General features: G+C 61.5%; 1 protein-coding gene and 1 pseudogene across 1 annotated transcript; one reads left to right on the top strand and one right to left on the bottom strand.

Annotated features, from left to right (window-relative positions):
* Positions 1-5,030: 5,030 nt before the first annotated feature.
* HPCAL4 (hippocalcin like 4) lies at positions 5,031-16,131 on the bottom strand. Its single transcript, XM_090056689.1, has 4 exons — positions 15,962-16,131; positions 8,721-8,890; positions 7,140-7,355; positions 5,031-7,004 (listed from the first exon to the last, which is right to left on the bottom strand). The coding sequence occupies exons 2-4, from the start codon at positions 8,880-8,882 to the stop codon at positions 6,807-6,809; spliced, it is 576 nt and encodes a 191-aa protein (XP_089912815.1). The 5' UTR covers positions 8,883-8,890; positions 15,962-16,131; the 3' UTR covers positions 5,031-6,806.
* Positions 16,132-16,589: 458 nt separating this feature from the next.
* LOC149859360 (U2 spliceosomal RNA) lies at positions 16,590-16,719 on the top strand (annotated as a pseudogene).
* The last annotated feature ends 3,948 nt before the right edge of the window (positions 16,720-20,667 follow it).

The following is a 20,667-nucleotide window of genomic DNA, read 5'->3' as shown; positions in this document are numbered from 1 at the left end:
AGACAGGGTATGGGGTACAGGTGCTGTCACTGCTGTGCCATCTAGGTCTGGGTGTCGTAGTGGGAAAGGTGCCAGAACCCCGTCTACACTAGGGCTGCTATGGGTGCTGCTGCCCCTGCCAAGGCGCTGGTGACCAAGTGCCTGCAAGGTGCCATGTAGCCACAGCTTTGGGTCTCATCCAGCTTTCCCTGCTTCAAGGGCAGATGCAAGTCTGCAGTACCCTGCCAGCAGAGGCCTAGGCCCACTGTAGGAACCGAATAAGAAAGGGTCCGGACAGCCCTAGCATCCCCGCTCCTCAAGTTCCTTGCTAGGATCCTGGCACCTCCCCACGGTGCTCCAGCCGAGGACAGTGAGCCAAGGCCCTGCTTACCGCACCAAAAGCATTTTAAGACGCTAATAGTGCAACGGTTCCTTAGCAACTGGCCCTCAATCACTATCTGGATGAGGTGATGTCATGGGAGCAGCGGCCGTGCGGGCAGAAGAGAGCGAACGATAAGAGGAAGGAGGTTGAAAAGGGGGGGCATCAGAGCAGGAAAAATGCAGCAGCTGGGGAGCCACGGGTTTTTCTGCTGCAGGAGCCTCCGGCAGCTCTGTTCGGCACCGGGGACGTGGCGGTGCTCGACGCTGTACAAATGTCCCTGGTTCCTTGCTCGGGCCAGGGGCGCAGCTGAGCTGCAGGGGTTGGGGGGCCGTCGGCTGGCTGACTCCCACAAAGGCGGGCGGCAGAAGAGGCAGTGTGGGAGGGTGCCTCGGGGAGCTGCCAGGGTGACTCGGAGCTCCCTGCACTCGGCATTTTCCACTGCCCTCTAGCAGGAGGAGAGGCCCGTAAGCCGGTCGGGGACGGCCCGAGTACAGAGGGCCTCCTGGTCCGTACTCGGAGCGGTTCCTCTCCCAGCGACAGTCCCAGAGGGGTCTGGAGCAGGCAGGGCCCTGCTGGCGGTGTCTCTCGGGCTCGGTTTCACTCCCCCTCCCTGCTCCTGGCACTAGGGAGAAGCACCGTATGGGAGCAAGCACTGGTGTGAGGGGGCAGCCAGGGCAGTCCCGACTCCGCCACTGGCTCACTGTATGACCCCGGCAAGTGCATTCACCTCCCTGCATCTCCAGTGGGCCAGACCCACGGCCTTTTTAATTCAAATAGGGCCTCCGCTTCCCCAGGGGAACAGTGGGGTGACACTCACAGCTTCCCAGAGGGGCCTGCAGGGTGCTGTTCATTTAGGTTGATCCATTTGCTTCTCCAGCTCCATCAGAAATGTTGGGCTGGGTCCTGCTGGCAGCCAATGCTACAGGACAAACGCGTGGGGGCTCTTTCAACTCCTCTGGAGCAGAGAGCTCCCTCATTGTCCGTGTACACAGCAGTCCCTTCCCAGAAGACGGCTCCTGGACTCACCCTACCTCTGGCTAGCATCACCTCTAGCTGGCATCCATCCATCCCTTGCAAACCAGAAACCCAGACCTGCATGCCAGTTTGCCCTTCCCTCCACCTGCTCTCAGACGGAAGGGTCCCATAGATGCAGCCTCCCATTAACTACATGCCCTAGAGCTTTTAGAATAGCTCCTGCTGGCTTTTTGGGGTGGAGGGACACATGAGGTTAGTGGTACCTGGAGTGTGCGAGACCAACTGGCTGCTGCAGGCCTCAAAAACCCCCTCATGCACGAGCCATGCGGATGATGTGCCCTTATCAGGTTCTTGTACTGTGACAGCTTGGACCACAGGTTGGTAACCATCATATTAGATCATTGTGGTAGTACCATCATTGCTGGGCCCCCTAACACCCTGGATCATCTTCTTCTTCTTGTGTCCTTGTCATAAACAAGATGCTCATCCAGAGTCGTGCACAAGTGACAGCTCTTGCCATTGCCGCGGGGAGCTCCTACTTCGTCCAGGTCTCACCAGGGAGTTGGCAAGCAAGCAGGTGCTCCGTAGTCTGCACTCACATGCATTCGCATCATTCGAGTACCCCATTTGATCGCGTGTGTTTTTGAACTGCCAGGCTGTGTGCACAGGCCGTTCAAGCATTGCCGTGTTGGCCAGTCTACATCTGCCCCTTTTGGGAGGTCCTCCCGGGGCCCCAGGGCCACTTCAGAGCACCTGGTTGCAGCTAGAAGGGGGGGTCGTGACAGCAGCCTGCAAGGGGGGATGAATTCAATCTACTGCTCATGGTAGCAGCCTGCAGAGAGGGGGCATTAGATACAGCCCTGGCCCTACCCCTCCCAGCAGCCTCACACCATGGGGCTGCATTCTCATTTGGTCCCTTGGGGACCTCACAGTTGCAGCATCAGGGGGCCAAGCCTGTGGCTGATCTCAGCCTCCGACTCTCCCGCCGCTGAGGAGGCCAAGGGAGCGTCACCCCCACGTGCCCTCAGGGAGGCTCTGGCTCTTGAAGCAATGCGGGGGCTATCTGGCGTCTTTGAGGAGCCAGCAGGAGGCACTCCCCAGATCCAGGGGCCTGGGGCCTCTAAGTCTAGCCTCACTGGAGCACTGCCTTGTAGGTGTGAACAAAGCAGTACAAGCCGCACACATCCTGCCTGGCTCCAAAGACCTCAGAGAAACCGGTGTTGATGACTGCACAGGCAGAAGCCAAGGGAAGCTGCCATGCAAAAGAGCTGCCTTGGCTTTGCTCCCTTGCTGCGATTAGCATCAAGGATATCATGGTCCAGACCCAAACAGCTTCCTTCTCAGGCACGTGGCTGCTCCAGGAGCTGACAAACTGGGTTTGCAATAAGCTCCAAGCTGCACCCAATGCAAAGCGAGTTGGAGACGCGGGTGGTAGCAAGCTCCGTACAGCGGCACCCCGGCAGAGGGGTGGAAGGAGGGGTAGCTGGAGAAGAAGCGTCTACTGGCTGCAGCCGGTTGGAGGTGGGGATTTGGGAACTCGAGGCCCTTCAAAGTTTATTCTCACTCCAGGCAGGTGGAGAAAAGCCATGTTTTTCAGTTTTGCGTGAAACAAAGAGTCCCGACCAGTTTGGTTTGAAACTACTGAACCGGCAAGCTGCCATTTCATATCGTCTTAGAAAGGTCAAACCCCCAAGACGTTCCAGCCCTAGCTGGCCAAAATGACAGCGGGGACACGAGTTGTTTGGCCTTTCACCCATCACTAACAGCTGAAGCAGGCAGACTCCCACCACCGTGCTTTCATCTCAAAGTCACTGCATTTTTCCGAGGAAAGCTGTGTGAAAAATAAAGACAAAAAACATCATCTGGCTTGGCTACCGCCTGCTGCCGGGGTGTAGGACACCTGGGTTCTCTTCCCACCTCTCCTACCAATTTATGCTCAGGTTTCAGGCTGAGCTATGCAGAGGGAAGGACCCCCGTGCAGGGGGCTATGGGAAGGCTACACCAGATGGTGGTGGTGGTGGTACAGGAGGTGTGGGGGGACAGCTGACTGTGGAGCCTACATCCTCTGCCACTGCCCCTCAGCTCTGTCAAGGAGGTGATGTCTGGCTGCTGCCATCCCTCCTTGAAGCTATAGTGGAGCACTCACTGGAGCAGAAACAGGGTAATCACCATGTCTGCAGCCCAAGCCAGGCTCTTGGGAGCCAAGCAAGCCCTGCTTCACGTGCAATTAGCTCCTCTCCAGCTATGCAACCTGCCACTAAACCAGCTCTGGGGAAGCACCGCTCCCTCCTGCAGCTCAGCACTGGTGTCTTGAGAGGTGCCATGTCCCCACCCTGGGTCGCACCGGTGTGAAAGCTGGCTGGGGAACTGCCTTCTGGGCCCGCCCCACTCCAAAAGGACCTCTGTGGCAACTCATGGCTATCAGAGAGCCCACAGCCCACCCCGTCCTGCCGGGCTGCAGCCCAGTCAAACCCCAGGAGCAAAATAAAGGTGCAGCTCATGTCTCCAGGAGCTTGACCCAGGCTGGGCCATGACGTAGCTTCAAGTTAAGAGTATGAGATGAATGTTTGCTTCACCCAAACTAGAGGTCGGGAGCCCAAACAGATGCATGGGAGGAGACACCAGGAGCAACAGCCCTGGCACGCCTCCCTCATCGGCCACGCACCCTCCACACGGCAGGCAGGGGCTGGCCCACGAGCGTGTGCTTTACAGCCGAGGACAATGTTTCCTCACGCTGGAATATGCTGGTCCCCGAGTTCCCGGGAGCCGGAAACAGTGGCGGAGCAGCTGGAATGTCTCACCTTGACTGCAAAGGTTCGAGGTTCGGTACCCATCTCAGATGGGTGCTTGAGGTTGACTCCAGCTGGGCCCTGGTTGCTCCGGCTGGTCACTCCCTTGTGTGCCTCTGGCTACAGAGACTGCACCGGCCCCACGGGCCGTTTGACTCGTCTTACCTGAAGATCCCCTCTGGGACTTGAGGGTCACTAGCAGCGGAGCAGGACCGCACGGGGAGACTCCGTAGCGAGTGAACCCGTGTGCAAGATCCAAGAAGTTTGGCAGCACGCATCCAGAGCAACGTCTCTCCGGACCTGCCGGGGCAGCTGGCTCGGGGCGTCGTCCTTCCTTGGACGCTGTTAGCATCCTACCTCCGCCTGCAGGGAGCTGGCTGGGGCGCTCCAGGCAGGACAGGCCCATCCCAAGGCGTTCAGCCAGCTGCTGTTGGCACTTTGTACCGCTCCGGCAGCAGCCTCTTCCCCAGGAGCTCCTTTCTGCGATGGATGGTTAGGGAAACAAGGGGTGACAGCCAGGAACTGGAGCCATTTAATCAGGATTTTGTAGATGAATGGGGATAATAAAGAAGCAGCTGACTGGAGGTGGAGGCTGGCAGGAGCCAGGACATCCAGAGCCCTGCAGCACTGAGGCAAGGCGCCTGGCAGAGAGGGCCATTCAGATGGGTGGCATACAGGGCCACATGCTTGTACTTCCACCGCTTGGGGTGCTCCACGGTGGATCACGGGCCCTTTACACTCAACCCATTACCCTCCACTTCCACCTGGGGGCTGGGACGTGGGCTTCCAAGCCAGCCCGCAGCAGCGTTCAGCCCAGGAGGCACCTACCTCATCGCAACCCCCAGGGAGCCAACAGGGCGGAGAGGCAGCCCCCAAATTAAATCACCACTCCCGGGAAGTCCTTGTATGGGACACCTTTATTTTTCATTTAAAAAAATAGAACAACTCCACGGGTTTCTAACAGTTATTACAATAATCAAACCACAACAAGCAGACTAGGTAACACCTGTGAAGAAATGCCTGTCCAGGGGCAGGAGGGGCAGGGGCAGCAGGCTGGGGAGGGGAGGGGCAGCGAACAGTTTCTTGTGTCAAAGTCGGTCCTGTGTCCACAGACCTTCTCTGGGAAAAAGGCAGCGCAGGCGGAGCCGGCAGAGGCTGGGTTGGGCGGTCTCTACCGCTGCACCATCCTGTACAGGCCACTGCTCCCACTCTCCTCTCTACCCTCCGAGCATCCCAGCTCTCAGCCATCACCTGCCCACCCAAACCTGCCCTCCACGATGCCTCGCGCCAGCCTTTGACAACCCCTGCGCCCCCTTCCAGCCCTCCTTGGAGCAAGAGGCCCTTTCAGTGAGGCTGCCCCAGAAACCACGCCGTGTTTGGGGAGGATGCCTTCCCCTAGCAGGGACCTACAGCCTTCCCACCCTCGTGCCAGCCTGCCCAGATGTTCCCGTTGTGTCGGTCTCAACACGCTTGCCCTCCATCACCCAAGGGAGAGAGTACTGTTTGGACATAAAAGAGTTGCCCTAATGTGCCAGCGCCCCTAGTAAGGTGCGGTGGAGACCAGGTGAACCACGGACTTTACCTGGGGTGCCTCAGGCCGGCACAGTTGGCATCCACAGCCCCTCCCTCAGCCCATGGACGACTGCTGGTGGCTTGGACTTCTGGCCAGCCTGGGAGAGGAGGGCCGGGGTGCGAGCTTGGCTTCTTCCTGGTCTTGAAACACAGACAAGTTTAGAAAGAAAAGCAGCATTTCTGGTGTAGGGCGAAGCCCCAAGCTGCCGGCTTGCAGGGGTGGGGGGGTTCCTGCCCCGCCACGCTGGATCTCATGGACAAGGCGGCTCAAGCCAGCCGTTTCCTAACCGCTCCACACATCCCTTGAGCTCCCTCGTCTCTGGGAGCCTGACAACCCACCCCGGCTGCTCGTGGCAGGGAAAGGAGAGGCTGAAAAGCTAAAAAAAATGGAAGAGGGGACACTAAAACAGCAGCCTTCTTATCAGTGTAAGCTGTGGCTGGGCCAAGCCCCAGCAGAACAGCTGCTAAGTCAGTTTGGGTCCCAGGAAAGGGCTGAATACTGGGTGGGAAGAGGCGGGGAAAAGGCTGGGACTTGCATTAGGGGGAGCTCCAGACTCTTTTGCGGCATCGCAAATAGTCAGCATTAAGGAAGGGGCGATTTGCTGCTTTATAAAAACTTAGCATCCAACAGCACCAGACAGCAGCAGCCAGCTGGGGCTGCAAACGCATGGAACAAGACAACAGCTGGGGAGAGGGGGAAGGGGGGTCTTTGCCGTCAGTCGCAGGGAGCTGGAAAGCCCGAGGTTGTCCATTCGGGGTCAACGCTGCCTCGGACAGTCCAGTTTCAGGCGCTGAGGCGGGAGGGTGCGTGTCTGGAGGAGACCCAAGCTGGTACGGGGAACCCGAGGGGCGAGAGAGTAGCTGGGCTGCAGGGTCGAGGGACAGGAGATCCGCGGTGGGGAGTTTCCGAGGGAGGAGGCGTTCGAAGGGCTGTGACTTGGCATGTGCCGCGGGCAGTCTGCGAGGGGCGCGGAGCGCAGAAGGCTGCAGGTAGGAAGACCTGTGCCTCGGGGAGGCGAGCGCACGGCTCTGGGACGCGGGTGGGGACATGGCTGTGGGGGGGTGGCGATGGGGACGCCGTGGGCAGTCCAGGTAGGCCCCGAGGGGCTCTACTTCTGCACGTCGCACTGCAGGAGGAGGACGATGGAGGGGTCGCTCTTGGCGGCCTCCTTGAACTCCTCCAGGGTGATCTGGTCATCCTTGTCCTTGTCCATCTTCTTGAAGATCTTGTCGACGCGCTGCTGGGGTGTCAGCCCGTCTTGGTTCATCCGCATCATGATGACGGTCCCCACCATCTTGTAAATGGCCTGAGGCAGGGAGCACAGAGGCGTTTGCATTTCATTGATCAGCTTCACCTCACCGTCCTGCCACCGCGATGCACCAGTCGTGAGACCCAAGTCCCTCCCACCCTCCTCATACAGAGCCAGGACAGTTTAGTATACCTCAATGATCTCCAGCATCTCCAGGCGGGTTATCTTCCCGTCTCCGTCAAGGTCGTACATCTCGAAGGCCCAGTTGAGCTTCTGCTCAAAGCTTCCCCGGGAGGTGACAGACAGGGCGCAGATGAACTCCCGGAAATCAATCGTCCCGTCACCATTCTTGTCAAAAGTGCGGAAGGCATGCTGGGCAAACTTGGAGGCATCTCCGTAAGGGAAAAACTACGGGGAAAGAAGAGGACTAGAAGCAAGGCAGACACTGCAAGGGCAGAGGGTGAACGTTAACTACACGTGCAAGGATGCAGAGCTATTCTCTCCCAATAGCAAGCCAAATAGGAAGGGAAGAAAAAAAAAAAAGAAAGGAAAAAGAAAGGAGCAATATTTGCACTGACAGAAGTTCATAAGAATTACCATCGACTGGGTCGGACCATAGGTCCACCTTGCCCAGTCTCCCGTGTCACACTGTGGCAGAGACTGGATGCTGAAAGGGAGCATGAACCAGGTCTGACCAGGGGTCCCCCCCACCGCTCCTCTCAGTCGCGGCCTCCAGCATTCAACATCCAGGAAGTTGTAATTCAGAGGCTGCCCCCCCGCTCAATAGCTACTGATGGCCCTTTCCTCCAGAAGCGCGTCCAGCCCCTTTGTGAATGTGGCTAAGCTGTCAGCGTCCACCACGTCTTGTGGCCACGGAGAGCTGCGCTTTCAGTCCGAAAGGAAGTGCTTTTTTGCGCAGCGTAGGATTATTTTGGGCCCGGTGGGTTTTAGGTAGACGTCTGGGCAGGGCTGACAGAACCGAGCACTTGGAGGCTTTCGTCAGCTGTCCCAACATAGTAAGAGGCTCATACAGGATTTGAAAAAAAAAAAACTCATCCAAAATGCCAAAATGGCTGATTTCCATCAGTGCAAAACCAAGAGACACCAGCCTCTGCTGATACAGGCTGGTGGCCCAGGGTGCAGCTGGGCCCGCGGGATCTTGCTCTCATGGGGCAGTTAAGTATCCTGGAATTGCAGCCTTTGGGAAAAAAAAGCACCAGGACAGGCTCGGTGCTCTTGGGCTTCAGCTACAGCATTGCAATAGTCCAGCTAAAAGCTACTTGTGCCAGCTATAGACAGTAGCGAGTCCTCTCTCATCCTAAAAATAGGAGATTTTTACAGTACCAAAAAGGCAAACTGTACCTTGGACCAGGGACTCATCTAAGGTCATCCAATCCCTTGGCTTTCAACCTGATCACTGGGTGGTCTCCAACAGCTGCTGTCCCCACAGTCTGCACCATATCAGCCCCATGTCTTCAGTAATGAGCTCAGGGCACCCCTTGCCACCCAACATTGGCCTTCCTTCCCATCCCTTCCCTGGCCCTTGATGTCTACAGGCCAAGGTCAAACATCCACCTGATCCCACTATGGCCGAGGCAGGACAGCACAATGGGACAGTGTGGCCCGCATCACCTCCAGCCGCCTTCGAATCCCCCGGCCACAACAACCAGGTGCTCCTGTGCCACGGGGCTGACACTGAGCAGCCATCGTGCAAACTTCTCCAGGCCCCAGCGAGTCACCGGCACAGCCCGGCCACCACCGCTCGCCACGTACCTTGATGTAGAGCTGCTGGAACTCCTCCAGGTTGAGGATGCCACTGGGACAGTCCTTGAGGAAGCCCTTGTACCACTGCTTGAGCTCCTGCTCGCTGAACTCCGTGCACCTCACCAGGTCCTCCAGCACCTCAGGGGCCAGCTTGCTGTTGTGCTTTCCCATGACCGACTCTGCAAAGGGCAGCACACGTCCGAGGCGCTAGCACACCAGCCGGATCCCCCGGGAGCTGGGCTTCAAGCTTACAGGGGGCTCCACACCTACCTATGCCACCAACCTGCCAGGAAGACCTCAGGCAAGTCTCGTCACCCGTGTTTCCCACCCCACTTCCCACTCATAAAGCTAACACAGACAAGCCCTGCAGACGTAGCTAGGCGATGGGCACACAGAGAGCTCTGGGAGACCAAGCGAGGCTCCAGGATCAGTATGCCAATGCCACAGATCGGGCACACACCAGCAAGGTCACCAGAAGCCCCTGTAACCAAAGAGATCAGCCCACCTCCCACCGCTAGAGTATGGCACATCCCCACCCCCTGCAGACCACAAACAGATGCACGGTCTGCATATTCCCGCACTGCTCCCCCTCTTCCCAGGGGCTGCTCGCAGGGTTAAGTCCATGCAGCAAAATGAAGGCACAAGTGCAGCAAGCATTAGAGCAATGTAGGAGATGGCCAAAACTGCAGCAAGACACGCGCCAGCACAGGCCGCTAACCAGACGCCAGGCTCCAGCAGTTCGACTGACGGTGATCCCATGTCTTCCCTGCTCCCACGACCCGTGCTAGCTAGATGCAGCAAGCACGGGAGCACCAGCAACGTGGTGCCAACAGCTCTTTGCTTGGCTGGGCGGATGCCCCTTGAGGAGCGTTTGTGACTGGGGCCATCACGGCATGCCCCCGGAGAGCGGACCTCAGGAGCCCCATCTGGACATGTCAGAGTTGAATGCAATGGGACAGCCTTGGGAGAGCCTGCTCTCACCCAGGTCCCCCACGCCGGGGCTGCAGGCAAGCAGCTTTCGCGCTGGGACCAGCAGGAGCCGTCCGCAAAGGGCCCAGCGGGCCACGAGATGGCAGCACAGGCCTCCGGTGGGCGGAGGCGGAGAGCAGAGCACCTCGACGCTGCGCCCGCAGGCTCTCACCTTAGGGGCTGCAGGCAGGCTGGGCCGCACTGACCCCAGATCTGCTTAGCAAGGAAGCCTGCAGTAAGCATCTGACCCCGTCAGTCCTAATAGCGCCGTAATCCCCTGGAAGCCGACTGTCTCCCAGCTCTCCCGGGGCCCCGGGAGGCAGCTGGGGGTGGGGTGGCACCGCAGGCGTCAGGGGCTCTTGCCCCCCACAAGGAAGGGGCTGCTGCGAAGGCTCGGGCCCCTGAAGGGTGCCAAGGGCTGAGCGCACCCAGCGGCGAGAGGGGAAACAGAGCGGGGGGGGGTGGGGTGGAGATGGCTCGTTAGTGGTCACTGGGGATCATCCCCAGTTAGCCAGAGCCAGCGCGGGGCCCGAGCACTGCTGCGGGCCAGAGTCCCAGGCAGCAGGGCACCGATGCCAGCTCCTCAGGCGCTTGTGGTAACACCACCTCGCTTTGCCTGCAAGCCCCAGCACCCGAAGCGAGCGATTAAGGAGGCAATTGCAGCTTTCACCCCCCAAACACACACAAGTGAGGGATTCCTCCATCTTTACACCTGCCAAGGGGAAAACACTCTCTAAAAATCACCCCAAAAGGAGCAAACACCAGACATCAGGCCCACGTTTTTAAAACCCTCCGGATTTGAGCCAATCTTTCCGGGTGCAACCCATGGTGGACTGGCCCCATCACTCAGCAGAAAAGAGAGGCCTCTCACTCCCACGGGGCTGATGGGAGCCAGGCTTGACATGGGCCTCCTCTCGAGGAGGCCGTTTGCAGGGCGGAGATGCTGCGAGTCAGGTCTCGGGGCCTGGCCCAAGGAGACACCCGTCTGTCCTGGGCACAGCCAGCCTGGAGCCGGTGGCAGGGAGCAGGGGCCGCGGCACAGCAGGTGAGGGGCAGCTATGGGCAGAGCAGCACGGTCTTCTTGGTTAAGCAGGGGTGCAGGCAGGGCACCAGGTCCCACCTGCAGCTCTGTGTCACTCTCCAAGTACAGGCAAGACACGTATTCAGGCTTATGCCTCAGTTTCCCCACCCGTAAGACAGACAGAGGCAAGACAAACAGTGCTGTGCTCCGGGAGATATGGGCACGTGCCTACAGTGCAGAGTGCTTGAAGGGTCTCACCTGACACTTTACCCTTCTGTAGCACCTCTTTACAGCTCAATTAACTCTGGAGAGAGAAAGCCGCGTCTCAGGGGCTCCCAAAACGGGCGCCATCCCCTACCTTGGAGGGTTAGCCAAGGAGCAAAGGCGTAAGCACAGTCAGCGGCGCGGGGGTGGAAATGGCAGTCAGGAAAGATCCTTCCCACCAGTCACAAGTCACCGCTGGGATGCAGCCCACAGCTTTCCGCCCCACAGCGCAGGCCTCTCCCTTGGGCTAAAGGGGCGACTCCATTAGCTAGGGGCAGTCGTAGGATTTTATCCTGCATTTTCCATCCTGCATGGGACAAAGCTGCCACGTCCCAGACAGGAGGATTTTAAGTGTCAGAGCTGCCCGCTCGTCTGCGCTGGCCAGCCCTATAGACACCACAACTTGACCTAACTCCTGACACCCCGTCACGCGGTCTCGGGTCAGTAACTGCATGGGCAGAGGGGGCATCAGCACCGAATACCCCTTCATCGCTCCCCCGCAGCCTCGCCCACGGGCTGCTCATTAATGCAGTGGCAGATGACCAGCCAGATGGACACGGCCCTGGCCTCCGCTCTCCCCTTCAGCGAGAACAGGCTGTCGCAGTTTGTCTGGAGACCGAGAGAGAGAAAACCGGATCCCAGCTTTATGCATCCCCCAAGCCTGGCACATCCGGAGCAACTGATGGCTTTGCAGCACTACTCGTCTTGGCAGCTCACCCGTCATCTCCTCACTCCTCTCCGCCTGGCCGGTTTCCTCCTCTGCCGCTCTGCTCGGCTTATTCCAGGGCATCAGGGCTTCTCATGCCTCTCTGAAAACCTGGGGGCTGGGCCGCAGGGACACAGCCTGCACTGTGGCATCTGCCCTTGTGACCAGGCCCCGTCCTGGGAGGTGGGATCTGAGCTGGTAACTTTTAGCTTTGGAGGTGGCCGAGCCGATACGAGATGCTCGGTGGAAGTCAGCAGAAATTCCAGGCCAAAACGCCACCCAGAAGTTCGCAGAGAGAGTTTGAGCCCACCCGGACCCATACGCTTTGCTTGCCCTGGCTGGCAGAGGGACGAGCCCACTGCACGGGTCCGGGCCGCCCCCCAGCTGATGGTCCCCTCCTGGGGTCCAGGGGCCAAGCAGCTAAGCCAGCAGAGTCCAGCTGTCCCTTGCTCTGCTTCAGAGAGCTCAGAGGCCCGGCAGGGACGTTTCCCTCCGAGCACCGGTAGCTTCTGCCCCTTAGCACAGGGTACGGTCCGGAGCACGGACAGGAGCAATTCCCCGATTGCGTCTGCTTGCTGCCCGCTTCAAGCCAGTGCCCGCGTCCATGCCCGCGCCCGGAGCACTCCTTCCTCCTGACAGCATGCCCCTGGAGAGCCAAACGAGGCAGCTCTGCCCGGGCACGCCCTCAGCCCTGGCTATCTACGGCCTTTCACCACCCCTTGCTCCGGGCACCACGAAGATCCAGCTCGGCCGTGACTCTGGCCCCGATCTGTCCGGCTCCCCCTTTCCAGCCGCTCTCTCTCAAAGGAGTTTTTTTGGGTTGTTTTTTTTTTTGCTTTCTTCACTCCCCCCCCCGTGACTTCCCATCCCCCTCCCCCTCCCACAGCAAGGCAGAGCCGTGGCCCACGGCCGGGAGACAAAGCCCAGCTCGGGGAAGGGGGCAGGGGATGGGCATCCCCCTCTCCATCAGGCCTCTGCCAGGCGGAGGGTGGCAGGGACCATCTCCTCCGCCGAGGAGCTGGTGCCGAGGCAGTTGCCATGGCAATGGCTCCACTGTCGAGAGCTGGTTGGCAGCCGCAGCAGCATCCCTGCGTCTGCGGGCCTTGGCATCTCAGCCGCGAGCACCGCAAGAGTCAAAGGGCCGCTCCTGCGGGAAGAAGGGATGCAGCTCGTGGGCCCTGGAGGGACAAAGGAAGGAGACGGGGAGGGAACATACGGGCACTTAATCCCCCCCACCCCGAGGCTCGGAGCCTTTAGCTCCGTGCGTGTCACTCCTGGGGACCAGAGCCGGTCACCCCAAGGAGATCGGGCCCATGAGCCTCCCAGGGAAGAGCCATCTGCGATGCCTGGGTCATGCCACGTCCAGCAAGAAGGATGCTCTATACTTCTACACACGTGCACCCCCCCCCCCACCCTTGGCAGGCGGTCAGCGGAGGTCAAGGCAGCCGGTCCCGCGCCCTGCATCGCAACGGGCTGCAGAGAGCCTCCGTCGCCCACCCGAGCCATGTCGCTGCCGGCACGAGCGCGCCGGCTCTCCCCAGCTTCGGCGGGGAGCAGAGAGCCTGCTGCCCGCGCGCCGCGTCGTTGCCAGCCTGGCCCGGCCCCCTCAGATGGGCGAGCCCAGAAGAGCAGATGGGACTGGATGTCTTGGAGGATGCCGTGGGTGGAATTCGTCCCTCTGAGTAAGCACTGGTCACGTGGCTGGGCTTTGTGCTGGGGCTGCGATGCCACAGGTGCCATCTTCCCCGTACTTCTAGGCAGATTCCCAAATGCTTCCTGCTTCGGGTTTGCCAGGAGGCAGCGCTGGCTCTTCAACGTGGGGGGGCTGACCGAATTCAGCCTTTGGTAGGTGCTTTTCTTCCCCGCACAAAAAGAAACAAGAAAATAAAAAACATCCCTGTTGTTCTAATCCAGAGACGACGGCCAGAGCACAAGTCTGGGAGCCAGGAACGCGGCAGGGCAGATTCCAGCCGTGCTGCCTTGGGTGCTCCCTCCGCTCCCACCCCTTCCCGGGATGGAGAGATATTCACCTAGTTCATGTGCCTTCTAAAACTGAGGGGCAAGGGTGCTGTTCTGCAGCTACCCTGTTCCACCCCTGAAGCAGGCACATTTCAGTGGCCAAATGTGCTACTCCAAAGCAGGTGGATCAGCCCGAGGCTGCATGGTGCTGGGGCTGGACAGGTGTTGAGAGTGCTAACAAGATGCACATGGCTCTGGGAGATGATACTCCAGGCCAGATGTTCAGGATCTGTCTCTGTAGCCAGAAGGGAAACATCAGCAAAAGGTCTGCCATATGGGGGGCCTGCTCCCCCCCAACAGATATCCTCCCATGGTGGGGCTCTTCTGCCCCCCCCTCCTTTTTAACATGACCATGAAGCACAGGGGGTACTGCTGACAGAGCATTCATCCTTTTGCTTTGGGCTTTCCTGGCTCAAAAGCCTCCATCCTGCAGGACTGCAAGGCAAAGGGGCTGAGCAACAGCCCGGTTCCAGGGATTCCCTTCCCCTGCAGGCGGGCAGGAAGGGCGAACCTTTGCGAGAGACGCCGCGCGAGGTTCTCCCACGCTGGCCGGCCCAGGCACACATTTTGCATAAGAGAACAGTGAGGCCTGTTGTGAGGGCGGCCACAGGCTGCAGGCGGCATTTGCATGGTCCCTGCTCGGCAGGCCCCGAGCCAAAGCCTGGAGAACAGAGGCACAGGAGGCAGCTGGCCGTGCACGGAAGGGACGCGGCATGCGAGGCGGTGCGGGTGGCAGCAGGGCCCTCCACGTGCACGGAGCAGGATGCCCACGTCTGGAACAGGCACGCTGCTATCGCGGCAGGGCAAGGGACAGGCACCTTCCACCCTCCGGGTGCAGACGCATGACCCTGCTCCTTGGGTCACGGAGAGGACAGGCTGGACCCCAGGGCCATGGGTCTGCAGGAGCAAGGGGGGGAGGGGGGGGCCAGGAGAGATGCTTGGGACACCCTCCAGCATTGTTCAGCGGAAGGAGCTCCATCGGCCACCCCCACCCAGGCAGCGAGCGAGCCGGTGCAGCAGATGCAAGCCAGTCACGCAGCCCCGTGCCAGGCAGTCAGGAGAACAGGCTCTGCGTGCAGCGTGGGCAGCGCGCCCGCCCGCGCCGGGGCTGCAGAGACGCACGACGCCGTGTGCAGAGCACGGGGGGGGCTACAGCAGAGTTTGCACAAGACTCCATCCCCTTGGCTGGGCAGCGTGGCAAGTGGCCGGGGCTTGGTCAGGGGAAGGCATGTTCTAAGGAGAGCCAGAGACCCCCCCCCACTGTCTCGCCCCTCTACAGCTGGGTTGTCGCCTCCAGCCTCCGTTATCCTGTGGGCAGGAGCTGTGCCAGGCACTTTGTAGGGGCTAAGTCCTCAGAAACTGGTCTCAGGTGGAAAGATCCCAATCCCTTTGACTGCTGGGGAGACCGCTGCCTGGCCCCTCACGCAGGGGAGCACTGAGGCCCCCACACCAGCGCGGTCCCACTGGGCACAGAGCAACGGCTGCATCTATCGAAGGCAAGTCACAGCTTCTCTGTGCCAGGAGCGGGTGTTGGCTGACAGGGGCACGGGGGTGCGTAGGTGGGCAGGCCAGGGCCCTGACCCCCCTGCAGAGCTGCACTGAGTCAAAAGCGAGAAGTTCGGGATGTGCTGCCCCCATGCACCCCCCCCCCCACACACACACGCATGCATGCATGCATGCATCCTCCTGGAAAAGCCCAGCCGCTGGGATCCGCAGCACCCCGTGGTCCTGGCCCCGCACCGCGGGCCCTGCCAGAGGAGGTCAGTCGAGGCAGAGAGTGTCTGTGCCCACTCCATCCTCCACCACGGGGCTGTGGAGATGGGGGAGAAGTGGTGGGTCAGTGGACAGCAGCCCCCCACCCCCATTTCCCCAAAGGAAGGGCTCCCCTCATGCCAGCACCAGATCAGCTCAGACAGAGGATTTGCCAGACCTGCTGCTGGGGCTTTGGGAAACCTTCCCCGGGGGAGGAGGAGGAGGAGGAGGAAGAGTGAGCCGGAGCTCTGGGTCAGCGCTGGCAGGGGCCACGTCCCCAGCACCCGGCCCGGGAGACACCCGGCCCGTTACCTCCGCCCCGAGAAGCAACTTTGCTCACAGCCGCTCACGTGCAGCCGAGGCCAGCACGTGCCTGGCAGGGTCCAGCCCAGCCGTGCCCCGAGCCCCCTTCCCGCACGCTCTCCGACCGCCACGCACCGGCACTGGCTCTTTCGGACCCTCCATCTTACACCCGTCACCTCCCCCCAAATCCTCTAGCAGCTTTCATCTGCCCCCTACCTGAGGGGTGCCTCGCGCTGCAGGGGCAGCTCCGTCGCCTCTCCGGCCCCACGCCCGAGGTCTGAGCAGGAGGCGGCTCCGTGGGGCGAGCGCTGCTCCGCGCCTCCACCTGATCCGCCTGCGAGGCGCTTCTCCTCCTCTCTTGTAGCGGCGCGTGCCCCTCCTTGCAGGGCAGGCAGGGCCGGGATTGGCTCCGGCGCCGGCTCGCTGGGGAGGGCGGCGGCCGTCAGCGGAGGCTGCCGCAGGTGGGGCTGCGGAGCCGCGCCCGCCCGGGGTGCTCGGCGCCGGGGGGTGCCCGCCCGGGGTGCTCGGCGCGCCCCTCGCAGCCCGCCCGCGCCCCAGGGCGACGCTTCCCGCCTGCCCTTGGCCGGGCGGGGGCTGCGGGGTGCCGGGGGGTGCCCGCCCGGGGTGCGCGGCGCCGGGGTGCCGGGGGGTGCCCGCCCGGGGTGCGCGGCGCCGGGGTGCCGGGGGGTGCCCGCCCGGGGTGCTCGGCGCGCCCCTCGCAGCCCGCCCGCGCCCCAGGGCGACGCTTCCCGCCTGCCCCTGGCCGGGCGGGGGCTGCGGGGCACCGGGGTGCCGGGGGGTGCTCGGCGCGCCCCTCGCAGCCCGCCCGGGGAGATACCGTCTGATATGTCCTCCACAGGAGGTCTATATTGAGCAGACTCTTTTTTGGTGTTGGGTGGTGGAACCGGAGCGTGCTCCATCCACTCCATGCATTGACCTGGTATTACAGTGCTTCCAGGACCGGTGCAAAAAAACAGGAAAAAACCCCAAAAAAGACGCCTCCCGCCTGCCCCCGGCGCTGGCCCGCGGCTCCCCCCGTGGCGGGGCGGAGGCCCGCGCCCCGGCTTCGCCCGCTCTCCCCGCCTGGCTCTGGGCCTCGTCTCCTCCCAGCCCGCGCCAGGGCGCCCCTGCTCTCCCTTGGGCCGGGCTTGCAGGCGCTGCCTGGCGCCCCGCCGCGCGCCCTCGCCCTCGCCCGCCCGTGGCCGCGACCGGCAGCTCCTAGCCCGCTCCGGCCCGGGGGCGGCGTGAAGCCGGCAGCGTTTGCCGCTGCAGCGCTCCCCGCTCAGGGCCGGGCTGGCCTGCGGCTGATTCAGTGCTGCCTCCCGGCAGCCGCTGAGCTGGAGGTGGGGGCCCGGTCACAGCCCGCGCCTCCGGGAAGCAGCCTGCAGCGGGAGCGGCTGTGGCGGACGGATCCGGGCAGGCGTGAGCTGGGGTCCCCGGCGACAGCACGAGGCAGGGCCACTGGTGCCTGCCCACCGGCCCTGGCCTCAGCACGACCCAAGGGCACAAGCGTACACGGGGTCTGCGGTGGCCTGTCGTAGCCTGGCGGGATGCGCTGTGCCCACCCCGCTGCAGGCCGCGGCCGCCCAGACAGGGGTTTCTGCCCACTTAGGGCTGGAGGGGAACATGATGGGATGGGCTGCCCAAGGGGCATCTCCCCGGGCTGGTCCCAGCAGAGCCCAAACCCCTCTCTGACCCCAAGAAGAAAAGCGCCTTGCAGGACAGGGGCAGGAGGCTGCCCATCTTTCCTTCACGGGTGGCATGGGTCACTGAGCACCGCACGCCAAGCCCCGCCATACCTGCCAGGCAGGGCGCTACCCGGTCCCACGGGCGTCTCCCGTCCCGGGGATCAGCCCAGCCAGCTGGACGCCCGGGGCTGAGGCCTTACCTGGCACCAAGGGATTAAGGGCAGAGGCGGTTTGGTGGGGAAGGGCAGGGCTGCGGAGATAAAAGGAGAGGGAGGGCGGGAGGGGAAAAAATGATTTCAGACACAAATGTGCATTGTTTCCATGGCAACAGCTGGCAGTGGAGGATGCTTTCCCGACCCGCCCGTTCCCGGGCTGCCGAGCCTGGGTGCGCGGGGCTGCTCTGCCGCCGGCCTCACCCCTCCAGCGCGCAGGGGAGGGGAGGAAGCTGCTAACGGGGTGCAGGAGACCACCGGGGGGTCCACTGGGTGCCTCTCCCAAAGGCAAGGCTGGCCGTGCCTCAGGTGAGGGCACCGATGCCCCTCTGGCAGGTACCAGCTGGGGGGAGGGGATGTCTAGGAGCTAAAGGCCCCTTTGCTGCCCCAGAGGCCATTTTTGTGTCAAATCAGGACTTAGCACCCGCTGGAGGAACAGCGTTCTGGACACGCGGGCCCCGGGGCCGTGCCAGGCAGGAGGACAGAGGTCTCTGCGTTGTCTGGAGCCCGGGGGGCAGCCCCTGCTTTGAGCAGCCCCTGACCCGAGTTACTAAGGACAAAATTTGGAGACTCCAAAGCTCCCGGGCAGGGAGCCGCTCATAAAGGATGGTCCCCTTTAAAGCAGTTGATGCCGCGCTGGTCTGCAGGAGTCCATCGCCCGAGCTGCTCCGCAGGGGCTGGAGAAACCAGGAATACCCCCCCCCCCCCCCCCGGCAATCATCTTGCACATGAACAGATCACTTGGGAGCAGCCCTCTGGGCTGAAGTCGGGGTCTCTGGAGCAGGGACCCAGAGGGGAGACTCATGCCTAGACCTTCTCCCTTGGTGCCCTCTCCCCACCCGCCGGGGGGAGGCCTCGGGGCTCCAGGTGTGATGGATCCCACCCTCCCCCGGCTCCCCCCAGCAAGCTGCCCTTGCCAGAGAAAGGGCATCAGTTTAAACCACAGCAAAGCTCCCTCCCTCGCTCTCAGGATTCTCTGAGGAAGTGAAAAATTAATGAGAGATTAATTGAATCCCTGTAACTGCTTGGCCCTGGGGAGGACAGGACCTACCTCCCAGAGAGAGCAAGGATCCTCCTTGGCGGGCGCTGGCAATTAGCAGCACGCAGCCCTGGGGATGCCACGCCAGCCACGCGTGGAGCAGCGGCACGCAGCCTGGGCGTGCCGCTCTTGGTGGGCGCCAGGCCTGTCTCTAGTGTCTCGATGGGGCCCTGGGGGCTGCAGGATGGGCTGCCTCCTTCCCCGGACACAAGGGCGAGGCGACAGCGACAGCCGTCTGGACTTACATTTCATGCATCTTTGAACCAGCAGCCTGCGAGCAGCTCAGGGCACGGAGCCAGCACCCAAACAGGCTGCCTGGGTGTCCGGCCTCCCCCAGATGCCATAGGTCAAGCGTGAAAGCAACAGGGATTAGACACCTAAACAGCTCTGCTGCTTCTGGCCCCCTCCCCCGGGTCTCTCTCTGCAGGGTTAGGCCAGACCCTACTCTGGAAACGCCCGCCCTGGGTGTTTAGCTGGAGGCTTGGGGCTCAGGCACAGGGGACGGTTTTGGTGGGGCTGTCACTAAGAGGCGTCAGTGCAGGCAGACGTCCCGGAGGTCATCCTCACCAGCTCTGCGGACACACCTGGGCACGCCACCCCAGCCCAAAGGGAGCTGACGCATGCTGTCACCCACCGGTCTACCTGCGCTGCTCGGCAGCCCGCCCTGAACAGCCGAGGCACAGCTCCGCGTCAGTCAGGATCTTCATTAACACTCGACCTGAAGGCCCCTTTCCAGTCCAAATTAAAGGCACCAGCATTTGGGCTTTCCCCTCCCACCCCCCATCCACTGCCCGGTCTTTGTTTTCTGACTTCCTCCTCCACGTTTTCTTCCTCTTCCAGAGTTTCCTCCAATTTCCAGTTGGACTAATAAAAGGCATCATTTTGGAACCAAGAGTTCTAGTTTTTTGTACATCGTTTCCTCCTGGCATCCCAGCAGCAAACCTCGCCGAGAGCCCCCACAGCCCCCTCTCTGGGACAGCTGCAGACCTATGGCCCACCCTGCAGCAGCCCAGCCAGGACCAGGGGTCCAGAGCTCACCAGTCTCTCTGGCACTGCCAGGACAGACCTCCTACCCTGCCCCATGTGCTAAAGGGATGACCCCCAGCATCAGAGGATGCCAGAGACCCAACAAATGGGGCTGCAGGGTGGGACGCTGTGCTTGTTACAGTACAGTCCGACGAACGAGACCCGAAGACTGCTAGCCACGGGGAGGTAGCGCTGAACGCATTGCTGAGTTGCCCTGTGCCTCAGTTTCCCCACAGGAGGGAAGGGCACTGCAGGGGATTAACCCTCAGGGGTTACAAAGCTCTTTGAGCAGTCTCTTTGCTGCTTTGCACATGCACACTCAGATCCTCTGTACCGGCCGCAGTGAAGCGACCTTTCTAGTCCTTCCCGCAGCAGGCCCTGTCCCAGCTCCAAGAGCAGGGCCGAGGCAGCTGGCTCGCCCAGCAGGTACTTCCCCAGCCCCGCACCCCAAACCAGCGCTTCAGCGACAGCCCTTGCATCCCAGCACGGGCCCTGGCCTTTCCGAGAGCTCGGGTCCTGCCAGGGCTGGAAGCCAATGAGTCAGACTCCCGTTAACCCTTGCGCGGCCCTGGCTCAGTCCAGGTCCTGGTGAACAAACCACCCCGTCACGGAGCCAGCTGTTGTAATCGGCACTGCCCAGTTACCTCCGCAGCACGGCCAAAAGCTGCATGGCCCTGGACAGGAAGCCTATCTAGCAGGGCACTCAGCTCACGTGCCTCAGTTTCCCCCTTTGCAAAATCATTCCAGTTTATGTATTACAGTAGCCCCTGTGCTCCATGGGGCTGGGGCTGTAGAGACACAGCGAGGTGATGGCTCTTGCCTCTGGTACAAGGCAAGGGAAAAGAGGTGGATACAGCCCAACAGCCAGGGAAGCACAAGGAAACGTAAGTATTGGGGCATAATAGTAGGGAAAACTATTCCTGCCTAGCCTACCGCAGACAGCTGCAGAAAGGCTAG

The sequence above is a fragment of the Crocodylus siamensis genome, chromosome 7 (genome assembly GCF_052110815.1).
Source record: "Crocodylus siamensis isolate JL-2025a chromosome 7, ASM5211081v1, whole genome shotgun sequence".
Classification (NCBI taxonomy): Eukaryota; Metazoa; Chordata; order Crocodylia; family Crocodylidae; genus Crocodylus; species Crocodylus siamensis.
This window is presented reverse-complemented; position numbering and strand designations above follow the sequence as displayed.

Coding starts and splice junctions, on each gene's coding strand:
- HPCAL4 (XM_090056689.1), bottom strand. CDS start 8,882: ATGGGAAAGCACAACAGCAAGCTGGCCCCTGAGGTGCTGGAGGACCTG. Junction 7,356..8,720: donor TCCAGCAGCTCTACATCAAG/GTACGTGGCGAG, acceptor CTTTCCCCGTAG/TTTTTCCCTTACGGAGATGC. Junction 7,005..7,139: donor AGATGCTGGAGATCATTGAG/GTATACTAAACT, acceptor TCCCTGCCTCAG/GCCATTTACAAGATGGTGGG.